The sequence below is a fragment of the Mercenaria mercenaria genome, chromosome 4 (assembly GCF_021730395.1).
Source record: "Mercenaria mercenaria strain notata chromosome 4, MADL_Memer_1, whole genome shotgun sequence".
Lineage (NCBI taxonomy): Eukaryota > Metazoa > Mollusca > Bivalvia > Venerida > Veneridae > Mercenaria > Mercenaria mercenaria.
In genome coordinates, this window is record NC_069364.1 from 72,850,107 (window position 1) to 72,866,551 (window position 16,445).

At 37.1% G+C, this 16,445-nt stretch overlaps 1 protein-coding gene across 1 annotated transcript in view; it reads left to right on the forward strand.

Annotated features, from left to right (window-relative positions):
• Positions 1–220: 220 nt before the first annotated feature.
• LOC123552134 (uncharacterized) overlaps positions 221–16,445 on the forward strand; it is a 28,904-nt gene continuing 12,679 nt past the window's right edge. Inside the window, exons 1-4 of the mRNA XM_045341544.2 lie at positions 221–1,222; positions 5,448–5,512; positions 10,654–10,712; positions 10,931–11,043. Of these exons, the coding sequence (XP_045197479.2) occupies positions 328–1,222; positions 5,448–5,512; positions 10,654–10,712; positions 10,931–11,043 (1,132 nt within the window). The 5' untranslated portion in view covers positions 221–327. The remainder of the gene's footprint in view (positions 1,223–5,447; positions 5,513–10,653; positions 10,713–10,930; positions 11,044–16,445) is intronic.

The window sequence follows — 16,445 nt, forward strand, 5'->3', positions numbered from 1 at the left end:
ATTCAGAGGGTTGCATTTAATGAACTGTATATTTCTTTCTCTTATTCTACAGTAGCGATATAGTTCTTTATGGGAATAAGTCTCTGACAATCTGATATGCTAGAAAATGTCGAAAATACGTTACCAAATAAAGTTAGGAACAGCCGGATTTAGTGGTTTTCAGCCTATAACATGCATGTTATAACATAAAATTTTATCTGTACACCATGGTACACTTCTGTACACTTGACGTCAAGAGCATGTGAAACCGAAAGTACTTCTTTGTAAATACACAGTTAATTTCTATTGTCTAATAATTGCCAAACAAAAAAATTGATCTACAAAGGAATGGAAGTTTCCGGGAAAAGAGTGAAAAACACAAAGGACCTGATTTTAAATGTAAATTGTGAGCCGTGTGAAGACGATGATAAACAAACAATCGCAAACGGTTTTTGTAGGGAATGCGAGCAGTATATGTGTACTCAATGTTTTCAACACCATCGCAAAGGGAAATTTTGCAAAGATCATGAACTTTTAGACAGAAGAGGAATGCAGTTACAAGGTAGCCGGAAGGAGGAGGATAAGGGAAGTGAAAAATGTCAGGACCACGAAGGCGAACCAATAAAGTTTTACTGCCCGAAACACGTGCAAGCTGGATGTGGAGATTGCATGATTCTTGAACATAAAACATGCGAAGTGGAGTATATTCGTGATAAAGCAGCGACATTCAAGGAGAGTAAAGAGTTTCAGACTTTCGTTAGAGCTGTTGGGGCAGGCGTAAAGGTCGTTGAACAACTTGAGACTGCTATAAAGGAGAAGGCAAAGAATATCAGAGAGGTGCATGCACAATATAAGAATGACGTTGAAACCTTTAGAGACAAACTAATCAATCACGTGAAGAAATTGGCAAATGACATGCTGAAAGAAGGTGACGAGGTTTTCTCTGAAAACCAAAAGTATGTATGTGCACTAGAAAAGGAAACTCAGGACCTGGTAAAGGATGTGTCTGTTTTAAACCAGACAATCGAGTCATCCGTTGAACTGCCACAAAAACTTTTTGTCTCTACTGTCAAGTCCATGCCTAAACTCAATGCCATTGAGGAGCGACTTTCACGCCTAAAAGAAAAGAAGGGTCCAAAGAAGTACGAGTTTAGCCGTAACCCCAAACTACAGCTAGCACTGACAAAGTGTGAAGTATTAGGTACTACACGAATGTTCACAGATAACAAAGATGATGTACCAGGTATGAAAACAGTAATGAATACAAATTACTTATTAATAATTGAAAAAGAAAATACTGAGTGACAAACTTAAGCGAGGGATGCTTATCTGTTTAATATTTATCCGAAACCTGGCTGCTCTAGCGCTACCCAGTCATTTCGCAAAATATTACTAAATATGATAACAGTTATACTGAATAACTGACTACCCGTTCCAATGAACTCGCCTAAAGGTCAGGCTCAGAGGTCAGTCACGAACTATCATATCTCGTGACGACCGTCCACAAAAGAAATTGAATTTACAACGAGGGCTAAATATATCATGTAATGATCTTCAACACCAACTCAAACGGCAGTCTTCGACTGTAACTCGGGTGCACGCAATTTCTAGGTCATTTGCTTGAATATAGCCTACGCGTAGCCTTATGTGTGCACGTTGTTATCAACAGTTAAAAGCCGTTATCTTTGTTTCCAAATCTGACAGGTTTGTAGCAGTAGGAAGACTGGGTTAAGCCCTGTTCACACGATAACAGAAAATGTCGACTGGGTAATAAAACGTTGTTTCTACGGAAGCGTGAAAATGCTAAAATCTTAATTAAGCATTGTACGTTTTAGCTGTTTAAAGGATAGTATTATAGATAAAAAGAAAGGGGAAAACAAATGAACTCTGTATCTTAGACTGCTGGTATCGTATTATGTAGTTTCAACTGTAATTGAATAATGAAATAAATGAAAAAATTAATATTCGTAACCACTTCATCTTAAATAATGAGCACATCCGATGTATATGATTTCAGTGCAGAGCAGTTATATTGCTGGTCTATAGATGGGTAAATGTTTTGAAAGAAACGTAAAGCAAAGACAGTATCATTGAATTATATATTGAAGGAACTATTTAAAATAACCCAGTTTTTGAACATATATAATGCTAATCGTTTAAACTAGTGTACCATGAATATTATTTAAGATTCTTTTGAAACTACAGGCTTACAGTACGGCCCTTTCAATCGAGATACATTTTTATGAGTATTTTATATCATAAGGAATATTACATACTCGAAGCAAAAAGTTTAGGTAGTAAACCGATAATACAAAATAACATTCATTCAACGTTTTTCAAGAATTAACAATATTTAGATAGATGAACACATTCTTCGATTCATTCCATTGTCTGATTGAAAGATTAATGCCCCTTTATATAAGTAACTCGTAACATGTCATCACTGTATCTGCATTCCTTCTTGAAATTGAAGATGCCCTTAATATACCAGATACGCCCTTTTCATGACAAACACGTCCAAAGACGCTTTACATACAAAGGTAGCCACTCGGGTCGTCATATTTAACCTCTACTAGTACAGACAAAGAGCGATCTGACCAGAGGGGCAGATGCCAGGCTAATTTAGCCTAGCTGCTCTTTTCGAATAGAAAAATCTGGCTCTTTAACCGGCAGTGTTTTTTCCACTGATTTGGGTATTGAGCCGTGACATTTACAGTTGGAAAATATGTCGTAAAACAACCTAATTCGGATTTTTAAAAAAATTTATATTATTATTAATATTTTGAAGAAAAAACGGTCATGAATGCGTTAAAGTTAGCATATTGCCTTGACCGTTTCCGGGGATATAAATCAACTCTCGGACTCTATTAGCCACCTGGGCTCCTTACCTCTATATTATAGGAGCTCAGTCTGAAACTTAGGGGACCACCTTTAATTTCCAAAAAAAAAAAAAAAAAAACCAAGCACAGGATTCGGGTTTTACGACATTTTGTGAAATGATGTCCGCCTATGGATGTCTAGATTCTCATGTTTTGTAACACTGTTCACATCCTGTTACAAAATTAATAACTGCTGTCAGTACAGAAAGAACAAACCATGTTCAGCTACGGTCTATCAATAGTCCACTTTTCAATAAAAGTCCTTGGTGGTCTTTTCATCATCTTCATCATATTTTTTTTGCGGCGATTGGCTATTTTAGGCTCTTTAACGCCTCCTTCTATCGATGAAGCCATGTATTGTTCAAAAAAAGTCGTATAAGATAGTTTATGGCTAACATTACACAAACATTTAGGGAACGTAAATAATACACGTTTCTGTGCAAAGAACCCATGGGACCAGATCATTTAATTGAAATGACGTCAGGACTCATTCCGTTCGAAATGAACGATACTCAGAGAGTAAAATATTTCAAGTCCACCTTAAGGCGCTTACATACAATGGCGAAAAGACTCCGTGTTTCACTTGTCGTTGATTATGAATTGCACGTATAATTGACGGAGGTTGTAGCGACTGGTATGCATACTAATAAATGCATGAAACAATTCTATTAACTGATTTTATTAGTTACACACATATGTTCTGTATATGTATATCACGATATGTTGATTACATCCGAAAGGAAGTGTTTAAGTGTCTAATGTTATAAATCATATTTGTATAGAGCGCATTGGAGTATATTGTAATTACTATTTACATAGAGGATATTTGTTTGTTTCAGTGAAATATCAATTTTATTTCACAAGTGAGCATCAAAAACTGATATTTTCACGAGTGGCTTAGTGATATTTTCACGAGTGGCTACTAAGCCACTCGTGAAAATATCAGTTTTTGATGCTAAGCCACTCGTGAAAATATCAGTTTTTGATGCTCACTTGTGAAATAAAATTGATATTTCACTGAAACAAAAAAAAAAATCTTTTATTTTATGTGTAAAACTCTACTTTGTTGCGTAATTTATAAAATGTCGGAGGACCGGAACTAGTTCGGCAAAAACAGTGAAAAACAAGAGCTGTCTCCATAGGATGACACATGCCCCCGATGGCACTTTGAATGAATAGTTCTGGCCGATGTTAGAGTTTAAGACCTTTGACCTACTGAGCTGGGTCTTGCGCGCGACACGTCGTCTTACTGTGCCACACATTCATGCGTAGTTATTTTAAAATCCATGCATGAATGACAAAGATATGGACCGGACACGCCCATCAATGTACTATCATGAAAAATGACATTTAACGTCTAAGTGTGACCTTGACCTTTGAGCTACGGACCTGGGTCTTGCGCGCGACACGTCGTCTTACTGTGGTACACATTCATGCCAAGTTATTTGAAAATCCATCCATCGATGACAAAGATATGGACCGGACACGCCCTTCAATGCACTATCATTTAACGTCTTAGTGTGACCTTGACCTTTGAGCTACGGACCTGGGTTATGCACGCGACACGTCGACTTACTGTGGTACACATTCATGCCAAGTTATTTGAAAATCCATCCATCGATGACAAAGATATGGACCGGACACGTCCATCAATGCACTATCCTTTAACGTCTAAGTGTGACCTTGACCTTTGAGCTACGGACCTGGGTCTTGCGCGCGACACGTCGTCTTACTGTGGTACACATTCGTGCCAAGTTATTTGAAAATCCATCCATCGATGACAAAGATATGGACCGGACACGAAAATTGCGGACAGACTGACAGACTGACAGACCGACAGACTGACAGACCGACAGACGGACAGACGGTTCAAAAACTATATGCCTCCCTTCGGGGGCATAATAAAAATGATAATCTACTGTTTCAAAACTGTGGATTATCACTTTTATTTCACTGAGAAAACTCTATAATTCACTGGAAAACATAAAATAAATCATAATATCCCATAGTCTGGTTCCCGTCGTACTATGTATTTTAATCGACAGTGAAGGAGCAGGTAATCCAGACTAAATATCCCACTGTTGGTCTTGTATTTTAATTTTGCAAGATCATATCTTACAGGAATTAATATAGATCTATATTTAAAATTCGATTAATTAACATAGGCCTACATATCAGTATTTTGAATATTTAATTAGACAGTCTTTTACTTCAGGAATTTTGGCCTCTTGGTTAGACACGCAAGGGTATCTCAGAAATTTCCAGTTCATGGACCGGGATTCGAACCCCGTACCTCTGGGTTGACAGTCAAGCGTGTTACTACCAGACCACATTGAAATAAGAACTATATCATCAGGATGAAAGTTCATAGGCTTGATTTAGTTACTGTTACTTACAGACCTGCTTAGTTTCCATATCCGGGTGCACCTCCGGCTTTAAATGTAGTACTCTGTCGGATTTCCAAAGTATTTTCACTGGCTAATCTTTTGTTTTATTTCAGTATTTTTTATGTTAATGATGTCATTCGGTAAATCACAGAGGCAAGCTCAAGATTTTCTCAAATTTTTAAAGATTACTCTTTCTTTTTAGATGCAGCAACAGAAAAGATTCAAGCAAGCCAGAGTTCTGATCTATATGGACAAATAAATCATCAGGTAGGCTTATATTGATTATGTAAATACTGAGAATTATGTATAAAAATAAATTACACTCTTTTGAAATATAAAAGTGTTAATATTTTATACGCTTTTCGAACACTACCACTGATAAAACATGTGCTAGCGACTAGGCTGAGTTTTGGTCGTACTGAAAGCACTGAAAAGGTGAATACGATTTGTCAAAGGAAATGGGAATAAAACGATGTTACTTTATTTTAACTGGTACATTTAATGAACAACTCGGACCAGTTTAATGAATGACGTAGATTATTTGTTGTTATTAGAATATTTCTTTGTAACGCATTCACACGTGTTTGCACACCTGTCACGTGAATGTTTACTTGTCGCTGTAGAAGTCTCTGGTTGTTTTCCGTTGTCTGTCTTGACATGCTTACCGTGTATACATTATCATTATCATATAAATATTGTTGATGATTATTTTCACCAGTACGAATTAATGCATTGCTTCGTACGAATCTGTCTATAAATGTTCAACATCCTTAAATATGTGTCATACGTTGGCATTGTTTTTATTTACCCTAAACAGCCTACATGTATATAAATCACACGAGGACGGTATCGCTCACACGAGTAGGTAGCCGAATACCCGGTCTGATTATGATAAAAATAATGATCATGAAGATGATGACGACGACGATGATGATGATTATCATGCCATGTGTACAATGGTATGAGGGAGGGGGCTATGATGCCTTGTTTGTTAGTCAGCCAAACTGCTGAATTATCGCGTTGTTGTGTTGCCGGAATGAAAACACGAAAACATTGCAACAAGAGGGCGCAACACGACAAATTTAAATCAACGAACGCGGCAAGATATTCAGCCGCATTTTGCCCTCAAAATGTCGCATTTTCGAATTTGCATCCAGTATAGCATAGACACCATCCAATTTCTTAACGATATATTTACTGGACAGAACATATGTTGAAGAAATTTGGTTGAACCTTCCTTGAATAAACCATGTGTTTTAAAGGTTTGCCTTTTTGGTTTCTGCATAGAGAAGATTTTTTTTGAAAGAAAGATATAACACACCCGAAAGAACAGTGAGTGGTCTCAAAAGCTCGAGGTGACTATTGCGTGTTCAGGTAAGATAGTACGTACTGTGGATGTTCAAACACTTCTGTTTTTTTACGCATCAGATCATCAGTAATACCGTTTTACGTTATGTGTGTAGATATGTAACAGATATTGGCAGTGCAGTTCCAGAACGCGCAATGTCCACGCATTTTGGTAGTGACTACCACAACCCTGTTGAATTTGGTACTCAGTAGGTACCACAACTTCGCCAAATTTTGGTACTCAGTACTAAAATGCGTTAGTACCGCTATATTGGGGTACATATCATAAGGAGTTGTCATATGTTGACTACCGTATTACGGTGTTCCGTTAGTGCCAGCGCCTGCTCCCTGTGAACGCGAAGCGCGAAGGTACGACGGTACGATGGCGAAGCGCGACAGTACGATGGTGACAGCACGACAGTGCGATGGCGAAGCGCGACACTACGATGGCGAAGCGCGACACTACGATGGTGAAAGTCCGTCGTACTGTCACGCTTCACCATCGTGCTGTCGCGTTTCACCATCGTACTGTCGCGCTTCGCCATCGCACTGTCGTGCTTCACCATCTAGTGCCACCATCGTACTGTCGCGCTTCGCCATCGCACTGTCGTGCTTCACCATCTAGTGCCACCATCGTACTGTCGCGCTTCGCCTTCGCACTGCCGAACTTCACCATCGTAGTGTTACCATCGTACTGTCACACTCCGCCATCGTACTGTCGCGCTTCACCATCGTACAGTTGCGCTTCGCCATCGCACTGTCGTGCTTCACCATCTTAGTGTCACCATCGTACTGTCGCGCTTCGCCATCGCACTGTCGTGCTTCACCATCGTAGTGTCACCATCGTACTGTCGCGCTTCAACAATTTTTCTCTGTTTACTTAAGGGCCGACTTTAATGTATAGAATTGTACGGTCAGACGGAGGGATGTGCTTTGGATATACTTACTAATAATCGTGTTTAACATAAATCTACATTTTTATCTAATACGTTTCTTCAATTGAAACTTTAGGGTCAGTGGTAAAAAGACGGGGTCGGTCGGGTAAGCGGAAACAAACAACTGTATTCTAGACCTAATTAACACTTTTGCATAAAATATACCAAAAAGCTTTATAAGCAAAATTTATACAACAGTGCAGTTTTATCATTTTTAGCTGACAATATATACTTGTAACGTTTCATGGCTTGAAATATATCAGCTGATTAAACAACATTTTCTCACAAAACAATTAATTAATCAAATGTAAAAATAGTATCATTTATTTTTCCACAGGTTAATTTTGAATACAATGTTATTTTGTTCATAAATTACACTTGGTTGGGTGATATTCGTTTTTATTATCCCTCAAGTAAACAAAGTAAAATAGCCATAGATCAACGGAGCCTATTTTAGAATAATACATTTCAAACAATATTAAGGTATGATATTTTTTTGATATCATCATGCCAGATGATATTCATTTGAGTGACACTCTGCCGGGGAATTTTCATTTGAATAACATCAGGTCTGGTGATATTCATTTCAATAATACCCGTGCCAAAAAGGGTTCCAATTATTTGATCATTGGACAGAGTTGACAATACTACACAATACAGAGTTTAATTAAAGTTGGCCTTTAAGAAAACAGAAAAAAATGATAGTGAAACGCGACAGTACGATGGCGAAGCGCGACAGTACAAAGGTGAAGCGCGACAGTGCGATGGCGAAGCGCGACAGTACTACGGCGAAGCGCGACAGTACGATGGCGAAGTGCGACAGTACGATGGTGACACTACCATGGTGAAGCGCGACAGTGCGATGGCGAAGCGCGACAGTGCAATGGCAAAGCGCGACAGGACGATGGTGACACTACGACGGTGAAGCGCGACAGTGCGATGGCGAAGCGCAACACTACGATGGTGAAGCACGACAGTACGATGGTGAAGCGCGACAGTACGACGGACTGCCACCATCGTAGTGTCGCGCTTCGCCATCGTAGTGTCGCGCTTCGCCATCGCACTGTCGTGTTTTCACCATCGTCCATCGTACTGTCGTGCTTCGGCATCGTACCATCGTACCTTCGCGCTTCGCGTTCCCAGGGAGCAAGCGCTGGCCCTACCGGAACACCGTATGACTTCAAATAGTCGGCGTGCCGCGTGCAAGATTAAATCAAGCATGGAACAATCTGTTTTCTAATTGACAAAAATGTCTACTCCAATGAGACGACTTGTTGCGCGCAAGATCTAGGTGTTCTATCTCAAAGGTAAATGCCACACTTAGGGGTCAAAGGTTATTGTTCCTTAGAAGGAACACTTTGAATTGGTAAGTCACACTTGACTGAGCAACTGACCTAGAAAGCTGTTGTAATTACAAGCCGGCCAATCAAACTCCGTGACCTTAGAAATAACCTCTGACGTTAAAATTATTCTTTCCTAATTGAGGCGACTCTCTGACTGAACGCGCTCCGCGGATTACATATCACTAAACCTGAGGATGGAAAAGTGGCTTTTTAAACATGCCAAACATCTTATTTATCACAAAGGTTAACAAAGTTCTAGATTTTTTTTGTATTTGGTACAGAAATAAACGCACCCTTTGTGCAAAATGGAACGCCACCGGGAACGCTTAAACGTGGGGATACGGAATGTCAATAAGGTTGAATGGTCTTGTCCTTTTGTCCGATCCTGGGGTTCCACACATTGATGACCAATATTTAAAACAGACATTGCAACCAAAATTTTACAAGATGAAGTCCAGTGGTTCTACCCAGGTCCCCGCCCGTGATGAAATAATGTACGGAGGGGCACCTAGGGTTTTCCTCCACCATCAAAGCTGGAAAGTCTCCATATGGCCTATAATTGTGTCTGTGCGACGTTTAACCCAACAAAAAAAAAACGAATATTGTTAACCAAGTTCAGAGTTTCTGCACATTGTTTAAAAGTTGAAACTGGATCTTATGGTCAGAACGGAATTGACAGAAGTGAACGAACTTGTGATGGTTGTTGTCTAGGGACACAGAAGATGAGTTTCGTATGATATGTGTTTGTCCGCATTATAAAATGTTGAGAAAACGTTATATTTAACAAATAATCAAGGCCTTCGCGTTGTTTATCGTCTGATTTACCACGGTTCAGCGTTCAGATGCGTAGGAATTGAACCACGAGGGCGTTAGCCCGAGTGGTTAAATACTGAAGCATCTGAACGATGAACCGTGGTAAATTAGACGATAAATCACAAGAAGGCCTTGATTGTTTTCATTCTGACATGCACGTTAATATATTTCAATAAATATCATGTTGGAATTCATTTACGCGAGGAGTATTGTATCGGACGTCAGGCGGCTACATGACGTCAAAATTGACGTCATAATGCTCTCTTACCGGTCCGTGCGTCAACCGTTGTTTATCGCAGGATATATTGCGTTTGATTTTCTTCTTTGTTGAACTGGAAATAAATTTGAGCCATGTTAGAATGATGGATATTACTTTGAACGACCAAATATGTGGACATTTATTTAACTTTTGTCATATACAAAACGAAGAAACACTAAATAGTTTAGCCTATTTTATTAACTGTGCTTTGAAAGTAAGAAGAAATATGTTAAAAAATTATGTGAAGTTCAAATTATGTATGTCCAAGTACATATTAATTATCTTTACCTTCTAATACCTTTATCTTATAAATTGTATTTATATTCTGAAACATTTAATTGACATTCGTAGTTTTTACCATATTTAAATGCTTTGTAAATATGTTTTCATGTTTGATGACCTTGATTTAATATGTGTATGTTGTATGGATGAGGCTCTAAATAAAGTTTTCTGTATTCTGTTTTCTAAATTAAATTGTTTGAAGTTTTAACACACGTATATTTCCTGGAGAACATCAAACAATAACAATAAGAATGTTTAAAACGTGACTGAGAAGGGACATTAAGTGTTTTTTCTTTGAGATAATAAAAAAATTGTGATATGATTGACAATTTATAAGAGTTACTTTCAGTTAGAATGGTTATATGATAAGCATTTATCTGTGCCTTTCCTGTTAAATACCTGTTTAAATGTTTGTCTTTGTTTATTCAGTCGTTATTACAAAGACAACTTTGGGCCAACAACATGACTGTGGATGGTAATTACATAACGTAAGTATTAAACTATTGAGTTTGATTCACTATTTGTACATTTATAACGATTTTTCTACGATACTTTATTATATTTGATATCTGGAGCTCAAACAAAAGCTTAAAACGCTCTTTACAGCAAATCTTTCCCTTATTAATAACATAAATCGCCTAAAACATTGGCGAGTATTAACATCATGAACTGTTCTTTTTGCAACTGAATCATCACATTTTTACAGTTTTGTGGACGACGGAAGGAGAGGCGTTGGAATTTACGCTGATAAATTTGAAATGAAAAATCAGCGATATTTCGAAGTGAAGATAGTATGCTGGGGTGTTCGCGGAGCAATAGGTATCCATTTTCACCTTTATTACTGGCAACAAAAATATACTTTTGGCACGCTGTACTACTTTAAAAGGTCAATACGTTTAATATCAGCGGGCTAGGCAAAAGCTAGCTTTCTCTTGTTAGAGATTAAAACTTTGTTACAGTCTGTAAGTAATAGTTAACCTTTAGCCAGCTGCCACAAGTGAATCTGCCTTTGCCCCTTCAGATAATAAATGGTACTGCCCAAACTGAATGATAGACCAGTCCATTTTAGAAATTTAGCAGGATAACGGTTAAAGACCGATACGAGCGCATTATCGCAAATATCATGGCGTTTGGTGATATCAAGGGTTTTTGGGAGTCAGATCTTTTTTTCAATATGTTGAAGCCAGATAATTATTTCAAGCAAAACCAAAGACAGGATTGTCCCCCCCCCCCCCCCTACACCCCCCCGCCCCAATCCACACACAATATCATATGGTCAGCCCCTAGGCAGTAAAGAGCCATTGTTTTTATGGAAGAAGGTAATCCTTAAACGCTCGTTTTGGTAAGGGTGTTTCAATTACATTTATCTATTTTGAATTACTTTAATACATTATATATAGCTCATAACACTGACATGTATTTTGGCCAAATTATGCCCCCTTTTGGACTTAGAAATTGCCTACATGTTACTATCTCCAAAACTAATGCAGATATTTAATTGAAACTTCACATGTGTTTTTGGTGTTATAAAACTAGGTGATAGCATCATGTCCTATATCTCTATCGTGCATTTTGGCCAGATTATGCCCCCTTTTAGAGTTACATTTTTTCATACAAGGTACTATCTCAAAAACTAATGCAAATACTGAATTGAAACAAATTACATGTATTCAAATTGAGTAATCAAGATTGAATTATATAATTCTTGATTACTCAATTTGAATACATGTAATTTGTTTCAATTCAGTATTTGCATTAGTTTATATATTATGCTTGTTTACACTCTCTCGTCTCTCACGCATGCTTGTATCAATATGAATGACAATTAACTTTTATGTTCAAGTCTATTGTAAATAAATTTCTGTTTGTTCTGATAAATGCATATATATAGTTTATATTTTATGGAACATCCTTATTATTTATTTTCAATGTATGTTTTCTCAGTTTTGACCTTCATTGTGACACTCAAACATCAAGAGCTGTTTGTAAAACACGTATGATGTCCCATTTTCAGCCCCGTGGTCACTATGACATTGACCTACTAACCCCCAAATCATCTACTTCAGAACCTCAATCATGCTATCAGTTTCGAAGGTACTGGATCAAGTAATTCTCAAGTTATTAAGCGGAAACGGTTTTCAAGGTTCAGGCCCCTGTGACCTTGACCTTTGATTTACTGCCCCCCCCCCCCCCCCACCCACCCAAAAAAAAAAATTGTAATCAAGTTCGAAGGTTGTGGGTCAAGTGGTTCTCAGGTTGCCATGCAGAAAAAGTTTTCAATGCCCTGTGACCTTGCCGTTTGACCTATTGTCCCCTGGTGGTTCTTAAGTTACTGAGCGGAAACCTTTTTCAAGGTTGAGGCCCATGTGGCCTTGACTTTTAACTTATTGACCAAAAAAATAATACCGGTCATCTACTTGATAAGCCCAATCAAGCTACTAAGTTTGAATGTTCTTGGTCAAGTGGTTTTCAAGTTATTGGACTGAAACTGTTCACTCTACACGCAAAGCAATAAATCCCTGTTTCTTCGAAGGGTGGCATAAATACTAGGACCGAGCTATTTCATACGGTCAAAACTCCTCATGTATTTTCGAACACTTATTTTAATAAAATATGATACATTTATGTGTGTTATTTCACCTCAAACGAAGTTGAGGAAGGTGTGCTGTATGACCGTACTTCTATTAATCTGACGGCGAGCGCCTGTCCATGTACACTGGTACCAAACTAGAACTAAACTGCCACTGTACACGATGCCCTACCTCTGTGTATAGCTTGATAGACATGGTCATGTTCGGGGAGAATATTAGCCCATTTCAGTCATGCATAAATGGTGTCTTCAGTCCTTCACCAGTCACTTTTTCTCAATGGACACTTTGCTTCTTTTAAGTATCGTCAAATGTTGATATTTTAATTGGCTGATGTGAAAAGGTATGACCTGTAGTGAAAACTCGATAATTTGATTTTGTTGACAAACAGCAACAGCCGATGTCATATATCATCATGAAAAGGGTCATACAAGTGAAAGTGATCATACCTTTATGTCTATAAACAATATTTATAAACAAAAATGCAAATTGGTTTTATTATGAACGTGTAACCACAGTTATTTGAATATAACATAATGGAATAAAATCAAATTATTGTGTTGTATGTGTATATGCAACATGTAGTAGTAGTAGTAGATTTATTCAGGTATACGATCATATGCACAATTTAAAAATACACAAGTTCGCATTAAGTAAGATACGGTTTGTAAGATATATGGAACTATGCAAACATTTCCTAAAACTAACATGTAACATTTACATAGTATTGCATAACATAGGTAAAAACCATGAATATATAGTTTTAATAAAACTGATAAAAATTGACAATGATTTAGTAATAATAATGATAATAATAATAATATATACAAGTTATTTCAATCTTAGACCTCAAATATAAACAAATAAGGCGGCCACCAACTGAAAGTAAAGTGTCTTTCGCTAAAACATAGGCTGGTATAAAGGACTTGTTGGTAACAAACGAATTTGGCGGTGGAACTTTTATTATACTTCAAAAATGTATGTAGACTTTTTACTGTATTATTTGATAACCAATTCTCATTTTATACATTTTTAAGTTTAAAGTCTATTTTTGTCCGTCCGTGTCCCAATTTGTGTTGTTCATATCTCAAAAAGTATTTGCACCAGAGTCATCAAACCTCACTGGATTATTATTCAGCACGGGAAGCAGTGCACTAGGGGTTATAATTTGAACCTCACACAGTCAGACCAGAGTTATGACCATTGACTTATTCAAAAATAGGCATAAAAAGGACCTATGTTTGTGTCGCATGTTTCTCAAAAAGTATTTGACCCAGTATTATAAAACATTACAGGAATATTATTCAGCATGTGAAGTTGTGCATCTAGGATTTTGTTAGAGATATCACTCAGACAGACCAGGGTTATGGCCCTTGACTTGGTAAAAAACATGCATAAAAAGTTGTGTCGCACATTTCTCAAAAGTATATGACATAGGCTCAGGAAACATCATAGGAATATTATTCAGCAAGTTGTGTACATGGGATTTTGTTATGGATTTTTATCAGTCAGACCAGAGTTATGGCCCTTGATTATCAAAACTATGCATAAATGGGATACAAATTTGTGTCGCATGTATCTAAAAAAGTATTTGACTTAGAGTCATAAAACATTAGGGGATTGTTATATAGCATGTGAAGTTGAACACCTGGTGTTCTGGTTGGGATTTCCCTCAGCCAGATTAGAGTTATGGTTCTTGACTTAGTGAAATTACACATAAGCTGCTTGTGTTGCATATATCTTAAAAATCACATAGAGTCAGGAAAGCATGTAGGAATATTATCCATCATGTGAATTTGTACAGTGACAGGACTGGGGAGCACCTGTATCCTAAGGACACACATCCAGTAACAATTAAGAATGCCTGTCAAACTACTTTTGAATGAAAATAACATGTCTAGCTCAAAATACCTTACTGAAACAGATAAAGTTGAAATATAAGAATTATAAACAGTTTAAGGGAGATAATTCACTTCTAATATGTGTACCTCTGTTTCAATTTTGATAGCTCTTTGATTCAATTTTGGAATCACCAGCACGTACTAAAAATAAGTTATAAAACATGTATATCATAATGGAAAAGCAAATTAGATATTTATGAACCTATCCAGAAATCATTTTGTTCAAATGACAAATACTTTTCAACAAAACAGCACAGCATAGATTAGCATATGAACCTCAGAATGCCCAAATAATGTAACTTGAGCCTGAACACTTAAGTACAAGTAAAATAACTATATTTTATAATATTTTATAATATAAATTCCAACTGAACCACACAAACAATACCTTTTACTGAATAAGTGATTCTGGAGCAGTGGGTTTTTTTGACAACTATTTTGAGCAGCAAGCTTACAGACATCTTAAGAATCAAGTTTCAATGTTACTCCTGCTTCCAATTGAGCTTTTGAGCAACTGAATCAGTGAAAAGCATTTGCAATAAATCAAACTTTAGCAGTAAGTCACATAAAAGGAGAAATATAAAAAAGACAAGAATGGCGACCCACAAACTATCATTGCTTCAAGGAGAAGGGAAAATGTTTCCATATATAATGTAGAAGGTTGTAGGAGCAGATTTTAAGTTTTTGTGTCATACCTTTACTATTCTTCACCAATAACCACTCAGGCACTGTCAGTACATGGTTTTCCTGCAGTCTTGTCATAAAATCTTCATGGAACGATATTCTGTCTGGAGACCTAAAAAAAAGATTTAAAAAAATAACTGTACATTCATCTAACACTCTACTCCTCCTTATGCTGACTCTAAGCAATCGCCAAAAACTGGAAATATCACTTGGATCACATGAAAACACATATTAACACTGTAAAGTTTGAGCGCCTCTGGTCCTGTTATTCGCTAAAAGTATCCACTTACTTGTCTGAATTCCTGTAATTATAGTACTGAACAACCTGGGAAGCTTTGATTATGTTAGAAAAGTCCAACAAAAGCATGTTCAGTAGCAAAACCTTTTTCTGTATCTGCTAAATAGTTAATTCACAATTGAAATGAAACCCTCTTTGGGTCAGACACTGCTATTGAATTTCTAATTGGCGTACGTTGTAAGAATTGACTCTGTAGGACCCCCTCATAACTTTCGTTGACCCATGTGATGTCATTTCCACTGTCAAATAGCCTTTCAGGCACAAACATACCATTTCTATAACCGGGCATAAACAAACCATTTTTTCTATTTCCATTCATCCTCAACTGTGCATGGAAATTAGTGATGGAATTCCCTGAGTACTTACTTTTCTAAAATCAAATATATTAATTGCCAGGCAGCTGTAAAATACTTCAAATTGCACAGAAAACGTTACATTTCAAGATTTTAAAGGTATTTTAATGATTCAAGGCAAAATATTTTTAACCAATCAGCTTACGTCTCATTGACTCTTACAGGTGTCCCTACACTACACCTTTTTCCAACTAATCCAAAGCCACGTTTCAGTTCCAACATCTGACCTAAATATCGCTTACTAGGTAAAATGGCGGCGTAAGAATTTTATGTCTTGAAAAGTGACATTGAAAGAAGCGAAAATGAGTCAACGCATGGATTGTACTTAGTAAAGTGTAGCTTTCTTATATAGAGTTAACACCTTTTTTCTTTTTCAATAGCACCAATATAGTTCTTT